The sequence below is a fragment of the Dipodomys merriami genome, unplaced genomic scaffold (genome assembly GCF_024711535.1).
Source record: "Dipodomys merriami isolate MVZ:Mamm:240054 unplaced genomic scaffold, mDipMer1.0.p SCAF_122, whole genome shotgun sequence".
Classification (NCBI taxonomy): Eukaryota; Metazoa; Chordata; class Mammalia; order Rodentia; family Heteromyidae; genus Dipodomys; species Dipodomys merriami.
Window position 1 is genome coordinate 2,629,773 of NW_027202516.1, and position 20,600 is coordinate 2,650,372.

Here is a 20,600-nt window from a genome sequence, read left to right on the forward strand (position 1 = left end):
GGGTTTCACGTGTGTCCGCCTGGGTCAGCTCACCCCACGTCCCTTGGGGGCGGTGACAGGCGGGGCCTGTCGGGGTTCTGGAAGTCAGGGGGTGCGCATTCCCAACGTGCAAACTTGCTTAAGAAACAGAACCGTTGGCCTGCCTGCCATGCCCGCCAGAGCGCCGGGCCTCCCCGCCCCTCCCGGAGCCCGGCCGGGGTGCAGCTGGACCCGTGGGGTGGGGGCTAGGAAAGGGAGCACCCTGGAGGAAGGCAAACAAAAATCCCTGCCGCGGAGGGTGTTAGTGAAGACAGGAAACCCAGGTGGGTCGGCCAAGAAAACTGCAGAGGGCCTCGCGTTCGCGAGCTGGAAAAGCAGCAGAAATCTCAGCGTGGCTGGAGTCTGGCGGTTCAGCTCCTGCGTGACCTTGCGTCCTCCTTGCATCCTCCAGGCCTCCTCTGCGGTGGCCGGAGCCTTCCTGCGGTGGCTGATCCCTGCCAGTGGCCCCCGGCAGGCTACCCTTGCCTGCAGTGACATCAGCAATGATCCTAGCGGCGTTTCCAGAGCCAGCTGGGCGTCCTTCTTGCTCAGGATGCTCGTCCTGATTCTCTCCATCCTAGGGCCCCTTCCCTCCTTGCAGGTGACTCTGGTACCCCGCCCCCCGGGCTCACTCCATAACTTGGCTCTGCTTTTCCACTAGCCTGAACTTCATTTTTCTAGAACCTCCCCGGGACCTCGGGCCTGTCACCTGCCTGGCCTCCTGGCAGCTTGGCGTTTTCTGCAGACTGCTTTGGTGATGGAGTCTTGGGGAATTCTCTTCCTGGGGCTCGATCCTCTGGGCCTCGGGCTCCTGAGGGGCTAGGATCACAGGCGGGAGCCCCGGGTGCCCAGTCGGGACTGAACTTCTGAGGTCTCCTTCGTGGCACCCAGAGGATGTGCTGCCCGTTAGCACCCTGAACTCACACGTGCTGTGCAGTGCGGGTCGCAGATAGGAAGGAGGGCAGGGACGCTATCTGCACGGGCCGGGGTGTGATCAGAGCACCCAGCCTGGGTCGGGCATCCGGGTTAGGTGTTCGCTGTGCCTCGGGAGGGCAGGCTCCCCCGTGTGTTTCTCGGTATGTGAAAGCCTCTGTCTTCTTGTGGACAGGTGGGATCTGTGACAGGGCTTTGCCATCCACAGTCAGTCCTCCCGATCTGTCAGCAAGAAGGAAAGTACGAGAAGGGAAGCATCCGTATTTCCTCCTGAGGCTCCTGTCAGCGTCTGCTTGAGTGGAAAACCTCCTCCCAGCACAAAGGAGAGGAAAGTTCACAAAACACCCTCCATCCCGCTGGCTGCCCCTACCTGTCCCCAGCCCAGAGCATCTAGATTTTGATTGGACCTTTGCCAGAGCTCATTAGCATAATGTACCCTGACCTGGAATGAATAGGGAACAGCGGTCAACCCAGAAAATGACCAGAGCCTGCCCGGACCAGGAGCGGAGATGAGATGGTTGTGACCCAGGGGCATCTGTGGCCCCAAGAAGACGTTGGGAGGTAAGAAGCCGCCCCCCCCCCCACGGCCGCCTCCTCTTCCATAGAAATGATGAGTGTGGGATCCAAATGCTTTTCAAAGGAGATTGTGACAGCATTTTTCCTAGTGGAAACTGAGCTCACTTTAGAGCTAGAAGCAGTGTCTTCTTTCCTCTAGTTTGTTTTTAATCTCTGGGGAAATATTAAACGAATACTCACTCATTTGGCAAAAGTTTATTCCAGAAAACTTCTTTTAAGTTTTTTTTTCAAGTACGTTTTTTTTTTTTAACTTTATCTTCCCTTGCTTTGAAAGCAAACAAGAGAATTAATTATGTTCTATACAGCTTGGCTTGAAAGAATGTTTTGGGTTTTGGAAAATACAAATTTTACCATTCTCAGCCCTAGAAATCATCTATTCTATGTTGTTGTTCTATTAAAATCTCTCGCTGTTGGGACCACTTTCTGTTCCTACACCTGCTACTTGACATGCATGTCTTCTCTAGTCGTCATTTATGTTTGAACTAAGGTCAGACACTGCTTCAGTTAACACGGTGTGTATTTACCACCTAGAACATTGTTACTTCAAATTCATAAGAGTGGGCTGGGATGTAACTTGGTGATAGGGCACTTGCTTGTCATGTTTGAGATGCTGGATCTGGTTTCTACTGCTGCAAATACACAGAGACTGTAGGTTTCTCTCTTTCTCTCATTTGGGCATTTCATACAGGGTGTCCGTGTTCAAGCTGGAGAGCTAGACTTCACTCTTTTTGAATCTTAGAACCACTAGGCATGAGAAGGTTGGGTAGAGGATGAAGAGTCTTTTTTTCACTCATTATTTAATGGCCCAAACTCATTTACATGTCCAACGCAGTTTTATACACACACACACACACACATGCTTTGCAACAGTGGACCTCAGTGATGGACAGATGTTCCTATTAAATAAAGATAAATAACCACCCAACAGAGTTCGCTGGACTTGCTAAGCTCCAGATGGCTAGCATAGCTTGTAGTTGAGTTTACTCTTCAGTTGCTCTACAGCCTCGTTCAGTGGAGCCCGGGGACCCAGTGGGTGGAGCCTCCCCCTCCCCCTGTACCCAGTGGGTGGAGCCCAGGGCTCTAGCCCCATGTTCTGCAAGGTCACCCCACGACACAGAGCCATCTCTCCCAAGGTCAACAGTACCCAGGCCGAGGAGCAGATGTCAGAGTTCAGAGCAATCTGCTAGCCTAAGATAGTAGCCGATGCCACTCAGAGATACGTGTTGCCCAGCATGTGGAGAAGAGACCACAAGGATCCCCCACAGCCCCTGAGGTCCACCAGCACACTTCTAAAGAACTCCAACGTCAACGTATTAGCTAGTTTATTTAAAGAGGTTTCTGTGGAAGCCAGTGCAAGCCAGTTCTGCTCCTCACCTGTACAGAAGCTGCTGATGGACAGCAACGGTTCTTCCTGAGTCCTGCGTTGCTAGACCCTGGCTGGAGCCTAGCCATGACCCAGGAAGCCCTAACCCCAGAGAGAGCAAGGATGGCGGGGCCAGCCATCTCCCCGCTCCGCAGCTCCCCCCCGGGGTACCGCAGCCAGCTTGGCAGCGGCTTCTGCAGCACCCAGCTTTTTGGTGAATACTGGGTCCTGCAAAGAAGCCAGTGCAAACATGGTTCTTGCAGACAGGCCTGATTTTTAATTTCTTGCCTATCTTTTTCTTTTTTGGCCTCAGGAAGCTGTCTTCTGGGGTCTGTGCTTGAGTGCTCAGGTCCAGCCACATCGAGAACTTTTGAGAGCAGAACCTTCAGGGTGAGTGGAAAGACACTGACCGGGTCTGGGCTCACAATGGAACGCGAGGACGTGGAGAAGGACAACAGGGAGGTGTTGAGCTGGGACATCAACGACATCAAACTGCCGCAGGTAGGGCCTACCCCGCCCTGCTGCCGTCACTGCCAACCTGCTAGGACCTAAGGGGAAGAGGTGAGGATCCTGGCTGGGTAAAGCCCTCCCCGCTTCCATGGGCCCAGAGAGCCGAGACGCAGCAGCTAGACGATCCGAACCCAGGGGCTCCGTGCTTCCCAGGCGCCCCCGGGGCCCAGCAAAGGGCACTGAGCTGCGTTTTCAAAGCTGGCTGGAAGGATAGCAGCCGGGATCACGTATTTGCTCACGAAGACTATTTATGATATGTAAGTTCTCATACTGGGAAGGTCCGGGGAATGTGCGCTTGTGAAATAGCACAGGGTCACGCAGATCTTCCGGAAGGTTCCCCACGCCCGCCCGCACAGGATTGCTTTCTGGAGAGAGAACGCTTCTCATTTCTGAAGGTCTTTGATCATGGCTATGGCCTTTGACTTGTGTTTTGTTTTGGGGGGCTTGAACTCTGGGCCTGGGCGCTGTCCCTCAGCTCTTCAGCTCAAGGCAAGCGCTCTACCACGTGAGCCACAGCACCACTTCCAGTTTTCTAGTGGTTAATGAAAGTCTAGCAGACTTTCCTGCCCCAGCTGGCTTTGAACCATGATCCTCAGATCTCAGCCTCCTGAGTAGCTAGGATGGCAGGTGTGAGCCACCAGCGCCCGGCTGACTTGTGTTTTTATTTTTGCTCTTTGAGGCAGGGTGTGGCCAGGTAGCCTTGGGTATTCTCAGATGGACCTGCGGTGCGGGCCGCTCTTGGATTCCTCGTTCTCTTGCCTCTGCCTCCAGGTGCTGGCACTACAGGCATGCATCACGGTGCCTGGCACTGCGGGCATGCGTCGCGGTGCTTGGCGCTGCAGGCATGCGTCGCCGTGCCTGGCGCTGCGGGCATGAATCGCGGTGCCTGGTGCTGCGGGCATGGATCGCGGTGCCTGGCGCTGCGGGCATGCGTCGCGGTGCCTGGCGCTGCGGGCATGCGTCGCGGTGCCTGGCTGGCATCCACTTTACTTCAGTTGTTAGGGTTCTAGGGACCGAACTCAGGTCCTTGTCATGGCTGGTCATGTGTTCTAACACTACACACTCCCAGAACTAACATGTCCTGGATTTTTGTTTTGTGTTTCTCACCGGTCATGGTGCTTGAACTCAGGGCGCAGGCACTGTCTGTGAGGTTCTTTTGCTCAAGGCTAGCTCTCTACCTCCTGAGCCACCTTCCCAGCCTTCCTAGTTTTTGTTGTTGTTGTTGTTTTTGAGGTGGGGTCTCAGTTCCTGCCTAAACATGCACATGGGCTGCGATCTGCCTGTTATTTTATACTTCCCGTGGTAGCTGGGTGACAAGCCGCCACCACTGTCACCAGCGGCTCCGGTGCCCAGGCCGGCCTGGGAGCCCGAGCCTCTCACTCTCGTAGCTGGAGGGACGGGCGCTGGGCGTCTGTTATGTAAACTTGATTCTCTGGGCCTGTCACTTCGTCTCACCTCTTGGCATAGGTGTTTTCGCTGGTAGCCTTGTGCAAAGGTCACACGCACACACATACGCACACACACACATGCGCGCGCACGCACACACACACACACACACACACACACACACTGGGCTCTAGACCATGGTCATTTCTCCTCATTACTGCTCCATCACAATGATTCTCCATTCTGAAGAACCGGGATTTGAATTTTCCCCCAGCCTCAACTAACAGCCATTCTGGATTCCCACCCTCGCTGCCTCCTTCTGCTTCTGTGTGTGTTTCTCTTCACATTCTCTTTCTGGTCTCCCTGACACGTCTCAGGAGAGGCAGAAGATGGAACTTCCCACTCATGGAAGGGTCGTTACGTGAACACAGCAGAGCCGGCCCCATCCGTATCCGGCTTAGGGTGTGTCTGTAGCTGCTTTTGGCCAGTTTGATGACGGTTAGAGAGGTAAATTGTATTGACTCTTGGCTCAGGGACTCCTATTTCTGCCTATTTCTTTAGTTGTTATTATCAAGGCGATGTACAGAGCGGTTATAGTCGCGTAAGTCAGCTGAAGAGTGCAGTTCTTTTTGGACAAGGTCACTTTTCCCTCACTCTCTCCTAGTTTCCCCTTCCCATTCACACTCATAAGTTGTGTAGTTCATTTTCAACATAGTGTCCGGGGAGGACTCTATTTCTAACTTCATGATTGCAGTCCCCAGCTAAGAGATGGACATGAACAAACAGAAAATCCATAAGAAACGTCCCAATGTCCCAGTCCCAGGCAGGGGTCAGAGGACAGGCCGGAGACTCTGGGGTTCCACAGGCATTTTCCCCCTTGAAACAGGATCCGTATCAACTATCACATCTGTAAATAAAGAAGCAACTTCCCTGGAGCAAAACTTGGCTCAGAGAAGTCCTGTCCCAACAGGGACTTTCAAAACAAAAGCATTCTTAGCCAGCCAGGACACGGTGCCTAGGCAAAGGGCAAAAACACACATTCTCTTTTGGAAATGCATCGCCTATAGTTTATAGTTTCTACCACCCTGGCTCGTGGAAGTAGTTAAGCACCCATCAACTTATTTAAATGCAGCAGGGAAGTAACAAAACATGCAAACATCCCTTAACAGGTCTGAGCAGACACAAGACCATCCCTTCCCGACAGGGCAGGAGCTTCTGGAATTATACTAACAACCAGGTGAGGTGAAAAGTCACGCTGTCTCCCACACTTCTCAACAGCAGGGTGCGCAAAGCTCCAGACTTAGAGACACAAGCCTTGGATTTGAGTTCAAGCGCAGCATGGTAGACCGACCCTTCTAGAATCAGCTCCCTCTTCTGAAGTTCCCTTTCCCCTTCTTAAAGTGGGGTGCATGCTCTCCTGCAAGCCTCTCGAGTCTTTCGGATTGTGGGAGTCAGCCTCATGCTCCTGGGCTGAGGATGGATGGGGCGTGGCCGGGGTGGGGCATGGTGGCAGTGGAGGGGCGTGGCCAGGCTGGGTGGAGCCGGGCGTGGTGGCAGTGGAGGGGCGTGGCCAGGCCAGGCGGGGCGGGGCGTGGTGGTGGTGTGAAGCCAGGCTTCATGGTTCACTGTGTGAGCCATCTGGACCCCTGGACTTTCTCACTTCCTCTGTTAACTCACAGCAGGGCTTCCTCACAGGACATGCGCTAAGCGCTTCAGACCAGTGTTTTCCAAAGCATGTTGTGTACTGCAGAAGTTACAAGGAATTTTTAAAGGTGGTGTTAAGAAAGAAAAGGGTAATACTAGGTTCAATAAAATGGGATGGGTTTTATTTCCTTTTTATTGGCATATATTAGTTGTTCAAAGAGGTTTCGTGGTGACATTCCCGAGCACACGCATGCGTGCTTCAATCACATCCACCCGCAGTTACCCTCCCTTCCCCTCCTCTCCTCTTTCCTGTTCCTAACAGCTCTCCTCTTATTTTCTGTCCTTCCCCACCCCCCAAATTCCACCCACCAGGGAAAATAGGCACTGTCTGTCTTTCTGAGTCTGGCTTGTTTCATTTATCTCAATCTCAGTTCCATCCCTTTTCCTGCAAGTTACCGGATATTCTTCTTCATGGCTAAATGAAACCCAGGGTGCGTGTGTACCCCCTTGGCTAGCTGCGGACCTGCGTTTCTTCTCACTATCACACCCAAGGGGAGGCTGAGCTAGGAGGCTGTGGTGGAGGCTGTGGTGGGAGGGGGGGGTCTAGCCTCTTTTTGCCTTGGGGCTGTTTCCACGGGGTCTCTCCAGTAGCTCTGCTAGTCCTGGTTGGACTCAGAGGGCCCAATGCCAAGTCTTGAAGTTCTTGTAAAATTCCCCATTTACAAATAACATAGTTGTTTTGTTTTTCAATTTTATTTTCGAAACGTGGAAAGGTTGGACAAAGGGTTCCCATTTAACATTTCCATCTGAGGCAGACTTTTTTTTAAAAATTAGAACTGTGATTTGAACTCAGGACCTTGTACCTGCTAGGCAGGTATTTTCAGATGCATTTGAGTGGCCAGAATTCACCATTCACCAGGGAAGGCTGAGGGCTACTGGGTCACAGAGCCACATTCTCTTCCCCGCATGTGTTGGCATGTCCCCGCGTTCGCACGTTCGGGGTCGCAGAGGGACTTGAACAAGGACGGCAGTCAGCCCGCGTCTCTCTGGCAGAGGCAGCCTGCCCGGGACGGACGCTGTTTTCCGAAGGCTCTCGGCCGGGGCCCCTTGCAGGAATGGTGCACATGTGTTCAGCAAGAGCAGCTGGGGTCCCACGGGCCTGGAAGGCGGTGTGGGGGGCTCGGGAAGAGCTCCCAGGGGGCGCCCAGGGCCACAAGGCCTGATGCACAGGCGCTGGACCTGCAGCTGGCCGGGCAAAACCCTCCTTACTCCAGGCCGGGTGCCCCCCCCCCCCCCGCCGTGCGCCGAGCCCCACACCTCTCGGGCACGAGGTCAGTACAACACAACTGCCTTAGAGCTTGCTGGCTCCGGCCAGGCCGCAGGCTCAGGGCTGAGGCGGCCTCTCCTCTGTTACAAACGGGGTTACAGGATGACGACATGAGGCTGAGATCTAGACTCCACCAGTGGGCTGGCAGCGATGGATCCATCCACTCTCGTCAGTACTGACTCTCATTCTTAAGAGAGAACTTTGTAACAATGCTTTCATCCTTTAGGTCAAAAAAAATGGAGGATGAGGCTGGGTGCCGGTGGCTCACCCTTGTAATCTTAGCAACGCAGGAGGCTGAGCTCCGAGGATCCTGGTTTTAAGCCAGCCAGGCAGGAAAGTCCAGAAGACATGTATCTCCAATGAACCAGCAAAAAGCCAGCTGTGGTTCAAGTGGTGGAGCACCAACCTTGAGGGAGAAGGCTAGGGGACAGTGGTCAGGCCCTGAGTTCAAAACCCATTTATCCCACACGTGCACGCTTTTACACACACACACACACACACACACACACACACACACACACACACTCACCTCTTGAGAATAAATTCAGTGCCCCGTCTCCTAAATAGTACCCCATTTTACAGGAAAGGGGGACCAGTCCTGCCATTACCCACCTCTCAGCAGCAGCAGTAAGATGGTTTCAATAGCTCAAATGTCTTGAGTCAGTTTATTCTTGAGCACAGAGTTGTGAAATCAAACTCATGGCCAAAGCCATACTAAACCAAGGTCCTGGGCCCCTCCCCGCAGCTCCCCTCAGCTCCCCTCCCCTCCTTCCTCCTCCCTCCTCTCTCCACTCCTTATTTTTCTTTCTTTCAAGAGATAGCATCTCACTATGTAGCCCTGGGTGCCACTGAACTTCGTCCAATACCTAGAAATCTCCATTAAACTCCTGATGGTGTTATCCAAGAGATTATAAAATAGAAATTAGAAAAATCTTTAATGCCTATTTCCTTTCTTTTTTTGGGGGGGTGGTCTGGTCGTGGGGCCTGAACTCTGGGCCTGGGCGCTGTCCCTCAGCTCTTCAGCTCAAGGCTAGAACCACTTCTGGCTTTTTCCTTTTTGCTTATGTGGTGCTGAGGAATCAAACCCAGGGCCTCAGGCATGCAAGGCAAGCGCTCTACCACTGAGCCACCTTCCCAGTCCCTTAATGCCTATTTTCTGCATGGCAAGCAAGAAGTATTTCTCTAGGGTTCTACTTATTTCTACTTTAGCCCTGTTATACTAAACTAAATCCTTGTGAAAACTTTCAAAAAATAAAATACAACTCAGTTAGATGTACATGTGGGAGACCTTAGGAATATTCCCTTTCAATGATAAACTTCTTAACCAAGAGGAAAAACAAACAGTTACCCATGCAAGGTTAGAAATTAAACTAAACAAAGGATCTAAAAAGAAGAGGCAGTGGGCACAGTGCAGCACGCCTGTAATCTCAGCGCTGGGGAGGCCGGGCAGAGTGGGTGGGAGCTCCAGGTGAGCCGGAGCGAATAGGCCGGATTGTCTCACAGGGAATGAATGGGTCCCTGGAGGAATGGACAGAAAGGTTGTATGGGGAGTCGTTAACCAAGATTTAAGAAGTGATTCTGCTTTGTTTTGTAAATTTACCTCTCTGACACCTTAAATTAAAAGACTTTTAGGGATCCTTACTGTCCATTTGACATTTAGAATTTTTGCATTATTTGAGTCTAGCTTTTCTCGTAATTGCTATGAAAAAAAAAGACACCAAAGATGCCATGAAATGTCAAATCGAAAGAATAGGAATAAACAAGCAGTCAAGGGAAGTTTGATGTAATCACATTTATGCCTACGGTGTGTGTGCGTGTGTGTGTGTGTGCACGTGTGCACAACCTATACTGGGGCTTAAACTTGGGGCCTTGCACCCTTGGTTGGCTTTTTCACTCAAGACTGACGCTTTACCACTTGAGCCACTGCTCCACTTCTGGCTTTTTGCTGGTTACCTAGAGATAAGAGTCTCATGAACTTTCCTGCCTGGGCTGCCTCTGCAGCTCAGTCCTCAGATCTCTGCCTCCTGAGTCGCTAGGATGACAGGTGTGAGCCACTGTAGCTTGGCTCTATGCCTAGCAATTTTATCAGTGCACACACTGTCCAACTTATTACCCCACTATTAATGGAACTAGAAAATGAGGTTGTGGATGACACCATATGGAAGGAAGTGGCTGGAAAGGTGTGAGCCTTCCCCTCCAGCGGGGAGACTTTGCTCAGTTTGAATAACTGATAGTGCTCATAAACACCGGTTCCTTCTGAATGGTACAGCTATTCTTTTGGTGTGTATGTGGGGGCAGTCATGGGGCTTGAACTCTGGGCCTGGGCGCTGTCCCTGAGCTCTTCAGCTCAAGGTGAGCGCTCTACCACTTGAGCCACAGCACCACTTTCAGATTTCTGGTGGTTCATTGGGGATAAGTCTCAAGGACTTTCCTGCCTGGGCTGGCTTCAAACCTGGATCCTCAGATCTCAGCCTCCTGAGTAGCTAGGGTTACAGGTGTGAGCCACTGGCACTCGGCTGCAGCCATTCATCTTGAAAACACGCACAGGTCAGCTTTCGTCCACACACCTTGGACTTGCTGGCCTTCACTATCCTGCTAAGTGTGCATTGTACTGGAATAATATAAATCTGGTCCGCTGAATTCCTCAAGGTAGTACACGCCTCCTTTAAGCGCTTTAAGCTGCATTTTTCATTCTTTCCATGGTAAGATACTCTATATTTTATTATTCTTTCCAGGGCATTTCTGTGCAAGGAATCCACACAGCGTTTAGGCTTTCAGTCAGAAGGGAGAAGGAAGAGCGAGAGGGAGAGGAAAGGGAGGTGGGGACAGCAACCAGGCTCAGAGGGACCAGAGGCCCAGGGGAGAAGGCAAAGCCTGGGAGGTCAGGCCCCGTCCGCGACCCACCTGCCGTGCCTCCCGGTGAGCAACTCCTAGAGCTGACTGGGGAGCAGAAGCCCCCAGCCTCTCCTCCAGTTCCACTCACAGCCCGCTCGGAGTGACCGCCAGCGCTCAGGCCAGGAAGTCCCACCCACCTGCCAGAGACGCACGTGCGCGGTCTCCCTTCAGACCATTCTTGCTGCTCTTTTCCACACTGTGCTTTCTCGCTGGAGAAGAGAGAGGTTCCCTGGTTGATCTCTCCTTCAGAACCTTCCAAGTCTTCTAGACTCTTCTAGATAAAATATCCTGACCCCTAGGCCATGTGTCAGGAGGCTGTGGGATGCATGGGCACAACCTAAGTCTGGCTGCCGAGACCATCTGGTCACTCGCGGTGGCTTCTGAGGACCATCTGTGAGGTGTGGCGGAGCGGCCCCGACCCTGACCAGGGTGTGTGTTAACACTTTATACACTTGATACTTCACCCTCAGAAAAACGCTGAGGTGGACAGGCCTCAGGGATATTTTACTGGACAAGAAATGGGGGAGGGCTGGGAAAGTGGCTCAGAGGTAGAGCGCTTGCCTGGCATGCCTGAGGCCCTGGGTTCGATTCCTCAGCACCACATAAGCAAAAAGAAAAAAGCTGGAAGTGGCTCTGTGGCTCAAGTGGTAGAGCGCTTACCTGGAGCTGAAGAGCTGAGGGACAGCGCCCAGGCCCAGAGTTCAGGCCCCATGACCAGACCCCCCCCCCAAAAAAAGAAATGGGGGATCAGGAAGCAAAATAATTATTCTATAAGGACTCTAGCTCTGCACGTCTGTTATCGTCTTATAAGTAAGTTTGGTATAGTAATAGTAGTAATATAAAGCACAATATAAAACTTACCATCTTACTCCTCTTTAAACGGATAGTGTGGTGGTTGTCACTGTAGGCAAACCATTCTATCTCCAATCTCTAGAACTTTCTCATCTTGCAAAACTGAAAACTCTGAGTCCACGGGTCCACGGCTCCCGTGTCTGCGCTCACTGGAACACAGCTCTCCTGAGCCCTGGGCTATCTGAGGTGCAGGAAGAGGGGCAGAGAATCCCCTTGGTGCAGAGGGGGAGGTGGGGTTCTGAGCTGGGGTTCTGAGCCCGCACTGGGTATCTGTGGTGACTTTGCCCGGCCTTGGAGGGGACTTAAGAAGGTACCCGGCGGTGTGACACCATCTTCCTCCCTGCCACAGGCTTCTGCCGGGCTTTGTGTAGGGCTGGGACGATAGTCCTTCCCTCAAAACTCCTCACGGAGAGAGGCTCGTTCCTTCTCTCAGGGTCGACTGGGGTGGCAGCGGTTAGAACTCGGTGTGGCCCTGTCTTTGGGCGTGGAGTCGGGGTGCTGCGTAGATGTTGCATTTGCTGCTGGCTTCCCAGCTCCCGGATTCCTCCATGGGCAGAGGGCTGGGCTCCGCTCTGCCCGGGGCCGGATCCCCGGCCTCTCCTGGGGTCTGGGGGCTTCAGCTCTAACGGTGCCGTCTGTGCTTCGCTTAGAACGTGACGAGGACCGACTGGTTCCAGGAGTGGCCGGACTCATACGTGAAGCACGTGTACAGCTCGGAGGACCGGAGCGCGCAGCGCCACCTCAGCAGCTGGGCCATGCGCAACACCAACAACCACAACTCCCGCATCCTCAAGAAATCCTGCCTGGGCGTGGTGGTGTGCGGCCGGGACTGCTCCACCGCCGAGGGGCGCAAGATCTACCTGCGCCCCGCCATCTGCGACAAGGCCCGGCAGAAGCAGCAGCGTGAGTGTGGCGGGCTGGCGCTGGGGGAGCTGGTGGCGTCCCACACGCCCTGCCTGGGTGGGCCTCACGTCCCCACACATCCCCAGGGCACGCAGCCGTGCGGTGTGGAACGGGCTCAGGGAAAGTCAGCCGTGCCCTGCACCCCCAGTATCCATCCACAGCCCCCCCCCCCTCCCGAGCTCCTACCAGGAAAACTGCCATGTTGGGTTGAATGACCTGACCTAAGGTCCTCCCAGTTGAGTGCTCAAGGTGCTTTAAACTTGGGTTAAAGAACGAGGTAGGCCTCGCTGGTGACGTGTGCAAAGATTAGGAGACACGCGTGTGTCGCCGCGGCCAGCCTGGGGCGTGGGTCTCCACGCGCCCCCCCAGGTCGGCGGGTCCACGCCATTCCGTCCCGGGGGGTCCCAAGCGGCCTGTGCTCTTCTGACTTGGGCACACTCGTGGATTGTAACCGCACGCGCTCTGCGCTCGCTGTGCGGGCCTGACTCCGTGTTCCTTCCTGCTCATGTGTCTCCAGGCCCCGCGCCCGGTCAGGACCTGCTGTCAGGCATCCTCGCTTTAGCCAACATCTACTGTCTGCCCTCTCCTGTGGCTCGCTCGTGGCCTCTTCCTTCTACTCGGAGAATGAAAGGCTTCCTTTCCTCTTCTCAGCCGAGACTCGTGAATATCGTGTGTGCATGGAGGGGGTTCTGCTCAGAAGAGCTCACGGCCCCGCGCAACGCCTGCTGGCGGCCGCTGCGTTCCCGGTCCGCGTGGGGACGCGGCCTGAGCCAGCCTGGGTCAGGCCGCCCGCCCGCGCAGGAGGCCCGGCCGGTCACTTCCCTCTGTCCTTCCCCAGGGAGATGCTGCCCCAACTGCGGCGGGCCCCTGAAGCTGATCCCCTGCCGCGGCCACGGGGGCTTCCCCGTCACCAACTTCTGGAGGCATGACGGGCGCTTCATATTCTTCCAGGTGGGACCGCAGTGCGCGCGCGGGGCTTGTGCAGAGTGTCTGACAGCTCAGCTCACGGTCCCGGGGCCGCGCGGCGGGCTGGGGGGCCGCACGGCGGGGTGGGGGGACCGCATGGCAGGGTGGGGGGCCGCGCGGCGGGCTGGGGGGCCGCACGGCGGGCTGGGGGGCCGCACGGCGGGGTGGGGGCCCCGGGGAGCTGGCTGAGGGCTTGCACCCTACTCTGGGGCTCAGCCCACAGCCTTTGAGCTAGTTCTGGACACCCCCAACAAGGGACCTCCCAGAGCCCCAGTTCTCTGTGGGGTATGTAGAAAATACAGCATGGGCAGAGACACCAACAGGCGACAGAGGCCGTCTGCTGGACAGGCTCCAGCTAGATTAGGGGAGGTTGCGCAGATAGCATAATCTTCTTGTACATGCTTCCATTTCCTATCCTGTACTGGGGGCGATGATGATGATGGTGATGATGATGATGATGATAATGATGGTTCTGATGGTGATGATGATGATGATGATGGTGATGATGGTGATGATGATGATGATGATGGTGATGATGGTGATGATGATGATGATGATGGTTCTGATGGTGATGATGATGATGATGATGGTGATGATGATGATGATGATGATGATGGTGATGATGATGATGATGATGATGGTGGTGATAATGATGATGGTGGTGGTGGTGGTGGCGTGTACCGAGGAGTAAAACATGTTCGTCAGTGTCCTGATCACCCACAGGGAGCATCATGGGGACAGCGAGCAAAGGCGACAGCGTGGGTGTGGGGTCTGGGGGATACCCCAAGGTCTCTCTCTCATTGGATGCCACACCCAACTAGGAGACCATCTGGCCACACGTGGAGACCTACAATAAGCCCCGCTCACTGCCCAGGGCGTGCAGCCCGGCCACCGACTTGATTTCTGTCCTTTTCTTTCCCTTGTCTTCTTGAAGTCAAAGGGAGAACACGATCACCCCAGGCCCGAGACCAAGTTAGAAGCCGAGGCAAGAAGAGCCATGAAGAAAGTCCGCATGGCCTCCTCCTCAGGCTCCTTAAAGGTGACAGGGAGCCGGGGATCACAGGTAAGCCGTTCCCAGGACGCTCCAAAGCCGGGGATCGCAGGTAAGCTGTTCCCAGGACGCTCCTGGGCACCCAGCCCACTCCCCCTGGGGAAGGGCAAAGGCCTGCTCCTCTACTGGCCAGGAAGTGCCAGAATGCAAATACACATCCATGCACGAGGCCCTGGCTTCGATTCCTCAGCACCACATACGCAGAAAAAGCCAGAAGTGGCGCTGTGGCTCAAGTGGTAGAGCACTAGCCTTGAACAAAAAAAGCTCGGGGTCAGCACCTAGGCCCTGAGTTCAAGCCTCAGGACTGGGGGGAAAAAAACCAAATATGTATTCACCAAAGGAATGGAGATTTCACTCTCAGTATCTACTGGCTTTGAATCATGCTTACAAACTTAAGTTCCTTGGGCTGGGAAGGTGGCTCAGCGGTAGAGCGCTTGCCTTGCATGCCTGAGGCCCTGGGTTCGATTCCTCAGCACCACATAAGCAAAAAGAAAAAAGCCGGAAGTGGTGCTGTGGCTCAAGTGGTAGAGCGCTAGCCTTGAGCTGAAGAGCTGAGGGACAGCACCCAGGCCCAGAGTTCAGGCCCCACGACCAGACCCAAAACAAACAAACAAACCTAAGTTCCTTATATTTGTAGGACACAGTTTTTAAAGAAAATTGAATTTGTCCTTGATCTATATTTCTCATGCTATATTTTGATAGGATAGAAATGAATTGAAATAGTCTTCACAAGATATTAGCTTTCTGCCTTTTTTTTTTTTTCTGGGGGAAGTGGTCCCTCCCTCAAATGTCCATCTGTCTTCAAAACAGATGATTGACTGGGCTTATCTACCAAGATGAAACAAACTGCATCTAAGCCAAGGGTGGCAACAGGTGTCCGTAAGCCCAGCACACAGGAGGTCGAAGCAAGAGGACTGCGAGGTCTCCGCTAGTCTGGTCCCTGTGGTTGTGTAGTCAGGCCCTTTGTGTCTCAGCCACAGGTCAGCCTGGGCACGTCTCCGGCCCCACACTTGGCCGCTGCCCTTTCCTCCTAGAACTATCTGTGTTTGAGTGTAGGCGGGTGCTCTACTGCGGAGTCACGCGCCCCAGGCCGGTTTTCCACAGGTTATTTTTGAGATGGACTCTGGCTTCCCGCCTGAGCTGCCCCTGAGCTGTGTCCGCCTGCGTCCGTCTCTCATCACTGCGACACGGCCACTCTCAGCTTCTCTCCTTGGGGATTGAGTCTTTCAATCTTCTCTGGGCAGGCGGGCCTTGAACCAAGATTCCCGCGTTCTTGGCCTCCCATCGAGCCTAGGATGCCACCACACTCAGCTGTGGGTTGGGAGGGGATCTCCCGAAATGTTCTGCCTTGGTTTGCCTCAAACTACATCTTCCCAAACTCTGCCTCTCAGGAAACTAGAGTGAGCCACGGGGGCCTGGCTTAAGACTGACTTCTTATCAAGCTCATAGTTCTGCACAAGAGAGAGCAGAACTTCCCAACCAGCTTCTATAGAACAACCCATGTCCCTCATTCAGAAAAACAAATTGGCCACGTTGTGTTCTAGAGGTCCTTGGGTCTCAACAGAAGGGCCATGAGGTTCAGAGAAAAGTCTCTGCAGGAGAAACACAAACAAACCATGGGGCCTGACACTCAACTCCACTTAGAGAAGTCAAGAGAGAGGGGGGGGGAGAGAGAGAGAGAGAGAGGGAGACAGAGGGAGACAGAGACAGAGACAGAGAGACAGAGACAGAGAAAGACAGAGACAGAGAGTCCCCGAGAGTTCCACCGAGTATGACATGCATCTGGAAGCTGTAGTTTTACTGAGCAGCAGTGAGGCTATGGGATACATGTGTGAACAAGGAACACCTTAAGCACGCCCCTGAGTCCACAGAGTGGGTGGCTTGCTCTTCACTGGTCGGAAAGCTCTAAGGTGGAACTGCAGGCAGCCTGTCCGTCTGTCTGTCCTAGAGGCTGTGGTGAGGCTGGCGCGTGTCTGGCTCCAGGCCCGCCGGGGGTGAGGAGCGGCCGGTGCAGCCTGGGGCTGTGACTCGAGCTTCACTTATTCACACAGCTTTCCACTTTCCTCCCCAGCCTCGCCCCGGGGAAGCCCAGAGCCAGGCCGGGTTGCCTTTAACTTGGTCATTCCAGGAAGGCGTCCAGTTGCCTGGTAGTTACGGCGGGCCTGTAACAGCTAACGCAGCCCCGCAGAGCTCTCTGAACGACTGCTTCTCCTGCCCCAAGAGAAGTCACGACGTGGGGGAGACGGCGGCGCTGGCAGAGTCGCTGCCCGCCGGGGAGACGCGCAAGGCGTCCGGCCGAAGACCCTGCCACGGAGCGGGCGCGCCCGCGTCCCCCGCCCCGGGGGGCCTCGTGGATCCTGACCACGCGCAAGTCAGGCAGAGACAGGCCGCTCTGGAGAGAAGTCCCCTGAGTGACAGCTGCCACCCTTTCCCTCTGGCCGGCTGCCCCTGTGACTTCTTCCCCCCGCTGAGCCCCCTGGAGCCCTTCCCCCAGCACACGCCGCTGGAACCACCCGTGACCCACGCCGCCGGCCACCCCACGTGGCCAAACCCGGGCGCTGAGCTGTACGAGGAGAGAGGGCCTGCGGATTTCCACGGCTACGTGCCCTCCCCCACAGGCCCCGGGCCCCAGCAAGACCCCACGATGCTGGGCTACGGCGCCCACCCAGCCCTGCAGTACCCGCTGCCCACCCGGGGGTACAAATGGGATCTGGATGAAGACACGATGTACACAGGTTTGGATCCCTTCAACAACGAGATGCTGCTCAACCTCTGTCCCTTCCGGTGACCTGCCGCCCCCCCCCCCATTCCCCCTTCTCCTGAGTTTGGGAGCGGGCTGGAAGATGTCCTTCCTTAGGAAAACATTTCCAAAATGCAGAGCCGCCGCAGGCAGCACACAAAGCCTGCGTCGCACGTTCTCATCCTGAGCGCGCTCCGCTGAGGAATGGAGACGGGAGCGGCCATGGGTGAGCCGCCGCATCCCTGCTGCCTGCCCGTAGCTTTGGGCTCTCAGTGGCTTTATCTATTGGGTTTTCTTAGTCCACCGTACAAAGAAAATAGAGTAACTTAGAATTTCATCCACACATTCTTGGGAACTGAAATGAAGACACAGAGACAGGAAGCACCGTCTTCTTCCATGAAGTATTTAATGCTTTGACTGTGATGCGGTCCATTCATTAAAAATGTGCTTTTTAAAGCTGGGCGTCCGTGGCTCATGCCTGTAACCCTAGCTGTTCAAGAGGCTGAGATCTGCGGATCAAGGTTTGCAGTCAGCTGGGGTGGACAAATCTGAAAGGCTCAGGCCAACAAACGCCCAGGAGTGGGGCTCAAGGGGTAGAACACACCAGCCTGTAGCGAAAAAGCTATGTAAGAACATGAGGTCCTGAGTTCAAGCCCCACTACTGGCATCAAGAAAAAACAAAGTTTTCTAGTCAATTGTAAGACTTGGGTCATGAGAATCATGACCCAACGGTATTATTTATAAAGCTAACGAGTGGCAAAACTCAGGGACCCAGGAAGAGGACTCCAGTGGTGCTGTTTCTGTTTTCCTTCCCCCTCCCCTCCCTTTGGTCCCTTCATACCAGAGCTTACTTCTGACCACTGACCTCCATCCTTTAGGGCATCTAACTTGGTGCCAGATTCATAATATGGGAGAAATGCTTTCTTAAGGGCTGAGGGCTATGGCATAGAGGTGGAGCATGTGTTTAGGTGTATGGGGCATGGGGTTCAAGACCCAGCAACAACAGAAAATAAGAAGGAAACGCCTCTGTGCAGTTAACATGGCCAAGTAGCCATGTATAAATGCTGAAGTCCTTTGGAATGAAGGTGAGCCTAGACCTAAACTCTGAAATGAACCATGTAATAAACAAATGTTTTAAAAAATAAATGATCTTTTTTGTTTGGTAACGAATGCACACAGTACAATATTCAAAAATAAAAGCAAGCTGGGCTCCGGTGGCTCACGCCTGTCATCCTAGCTACTCAGGAGGCTGAGATCTGAGGATCAAGGTTCAAAGCCAACCAGGCAGGAAAGTCCACGAGACTCTTATCTCCAATAAACCACCAGAAAACCAGAAGTGGCACTGTAGCTCAAGTGGTAGAGCACTACCCTTGAGCTAAACGGCTGAGGGACAGTGCCCAGGCCCAGAGTTCAAGTCCCAGTGCTGGCACAAACAACAAAAACCAGCATAATATTCCCAGTAGTTGGTTTTGATTGGCCTTCTGTGTTTCTTTACATTTGGGCTGCTTTAAGTCAATTATATACAATGAGCATTTCTCAGCCAAGCCCCTGGCTTATGATGGGGTTTTAATAAAAATGTGGTACGAATAAAATGGCTAAAGTAGGAACTAGTTGCACTGGCTGCTTTGTATAAACTTTCGCTAGGTTCTTGGAATCAGCCATTGCTTAGTAAACACAGTTAATACCATTTTATTTGGTAGAGTAGCTGACCCAATAACTATTACCAGGGTGAGTTTATTAATTGGTGCTCAGTGAAACTTTCTTGAATGCAGCAAGAAGTTTCCAGAAGATAGCCAGAAAAAGAAAAAAAAATAACTTTATAAGGATGTTTAGTTAATAGTGTTTGAGAGTAGAAGTTCAAACACCATAGCACCAACTACATGGGAAATAAAATAAGAGGACCACAGTCCAGGATGGCCCAAGAAGAGAGGGAGACCCTAGCTTAAAAATATTCGGTACAGGGGCTGGGAAGGTGGCTCAGTGGTAGAGCACTTGCCTTGCATGCTCGAGGCCATGGGTTCGAGTCCTCAGCACCACATAAGAAAAAAGCCAGAAGTGGCACTCTGGCTCAAGTGGTAGAGCGCTAGCCTTGAGCTGAAGAGCTGAGGGACAGCACCCAGGCCCAGAGTTCAGGCCCCACGACCGACAATATATATAAATATCTGGTACCGAGCTGGAGGTGCGGCACGAAGTGAATTCTGGACTTAGTTCCAGTGTGTAGACACCTCCTTTTTCATTTTCATGAAATTTTATTGCACTCTTCCCTGGAGCTTGGAAATAATTCGAGGCTCTCTATGTTGGGGTGTATTTAGGACTCACACAAGTTCGTCTTTGATGTCTTTCGTATCTCCCCTCGGGAGCCTTTCCACGTCTTGTCCGCACGTGTGACCCGGCTTGCAATCACAGAACAGCAAGGCAAACCACACGACCACGACTTCTGTGCCTACCACAGTAACAGCCACCCCAAACTCTGGCCCCGCAGCCCTGGGGCGCACACCGACCCATCAGCAAGTCCTACAGACCCAGGGAGGGGAAGGATACACCACAGTCACACATGGATTTACACTGGCTGTAACAACAAAGCTGCTCCTGACATGTGTTCTGAGAGCGTGGAAACACAAGGACGTAACTTCCCTCTGGCGGGCAGGGAACTAAGAGCAGAAGAAAATGGCAATAAAGCCCCTCCCCTGAAAACCCCCGTCAGCAGAGACCGTAAACTCGGATGTAGCCTGCGGTGGGCACAATGGAAGGAATGAGGAAACCACGTATCGGAAAACACAGCCACACATACCAAGGCACGGCCTGCGTGTTCTGGCATGTGGAAGTATTTCCCCTCTGGTTATGGCTGGTGGTTCAGTTTCAGGTCTTATGCCACGGCCTTTGATCCACATGCAAAATGAGATACAGAGGTCGGCTCTCCACCGGCCCAGGGCATCCAATCCACCCCAGTGCCATTCGGCAAGGGCGGAGCTTTGTGCGGTGGGTGGGAGGGGCTCCGGAGGTCTGGGTCATGGCGGGGGGGGGGGGCACATTGGGTTAAGAGCCCTCTGTCACCCACAGCCCAGAGGCCTGAGGACAGAGGGTGGGTCAGGTGTGTGCGATGGAATTCCCCTCAGGAAGAATCACATGCTGTCCGAGGAAATAGATGGACCTAGAAGCCAGGCTCAAGGAAGCAAATGACCCATGTTTTCTCTCCTATGTGGAAGTTAGATTTAAATATGAGAACATCTACAGGCTGTAAGGATATACACCCACATAAGCTGACAGGGATGGTACACTTAGGGGAGGGGCCAAAGGTGGAACTCCTCTGAACAACAAATAAGCTGTTGATCAAAATGAATGCCAGAAAGTAGAAACATGTTTTGGGGGGCCTAAGGGGAGGGGCACGCAAATGGAGGGAGGAACGTGAGCAAACATAGTCATTACATTCAACACT

The 20,600-nt window shown here is 53.6% G+C and overlaps 1 protein-coding gene across 1 annotated transcript; it reads left to right on the plus strand.

Annotated features, from left to right (window-relative positions):
• The first annotated feature begins 1,433 nt into the window (after positions 1-1,433).
• Gcm1 (glial cells missing transcription factor 1) lies at positions 1,434-18,273 on the plus strand. Its single transcript, XM_070017213.1, has 6 exons — positions 1,434-1,512; positions 3,204-3,391; positions 12,155-12,407; positions 13,246-13,358; positions 14,308-14,436; positions 16,496-18,273. The coding sequence occupies exons 2-6, from the start codon at positions 3,317-3,319 to the stop codon at positions 17,210-17,212; spliced, it is 1,287 nt and encodes a 428-aa protein (XP_069873314.1). The 5' UTR covers positions 1,434-1,512; positions 3,204-3,316; the 3' UTR covers positions 17,213-18,273.
• Positions 18,274-20,600: the final 2,327 nt, after the last annotated feature.

Excerpts from the sequence above, each read along its gene's own strand:
- Gcm1 (XM_070017213.1), top strand. The coding sequence starts at position 3,317 with ATGGAACGCGAGGACGTGGAGAAGGACAACAGGGAGGTGTTGAGCTGG. Across the intron at positions 13,359-14,307 it reads GGCGCTTCATATTCTTCCAG|TCAAAGGGAGAACACGATCA; the intron begins GTGGGACCGCAG and ends GTCTTCTTGAAG. Across the intron at positions 14,437-16,495 it reads CAGGGAGCCGGGGATCACAG|CCTCGCCCCGGGGAAGCCCA; the intron begins GTAAGCCGTTCC and ends TTTCCTCCCCAG.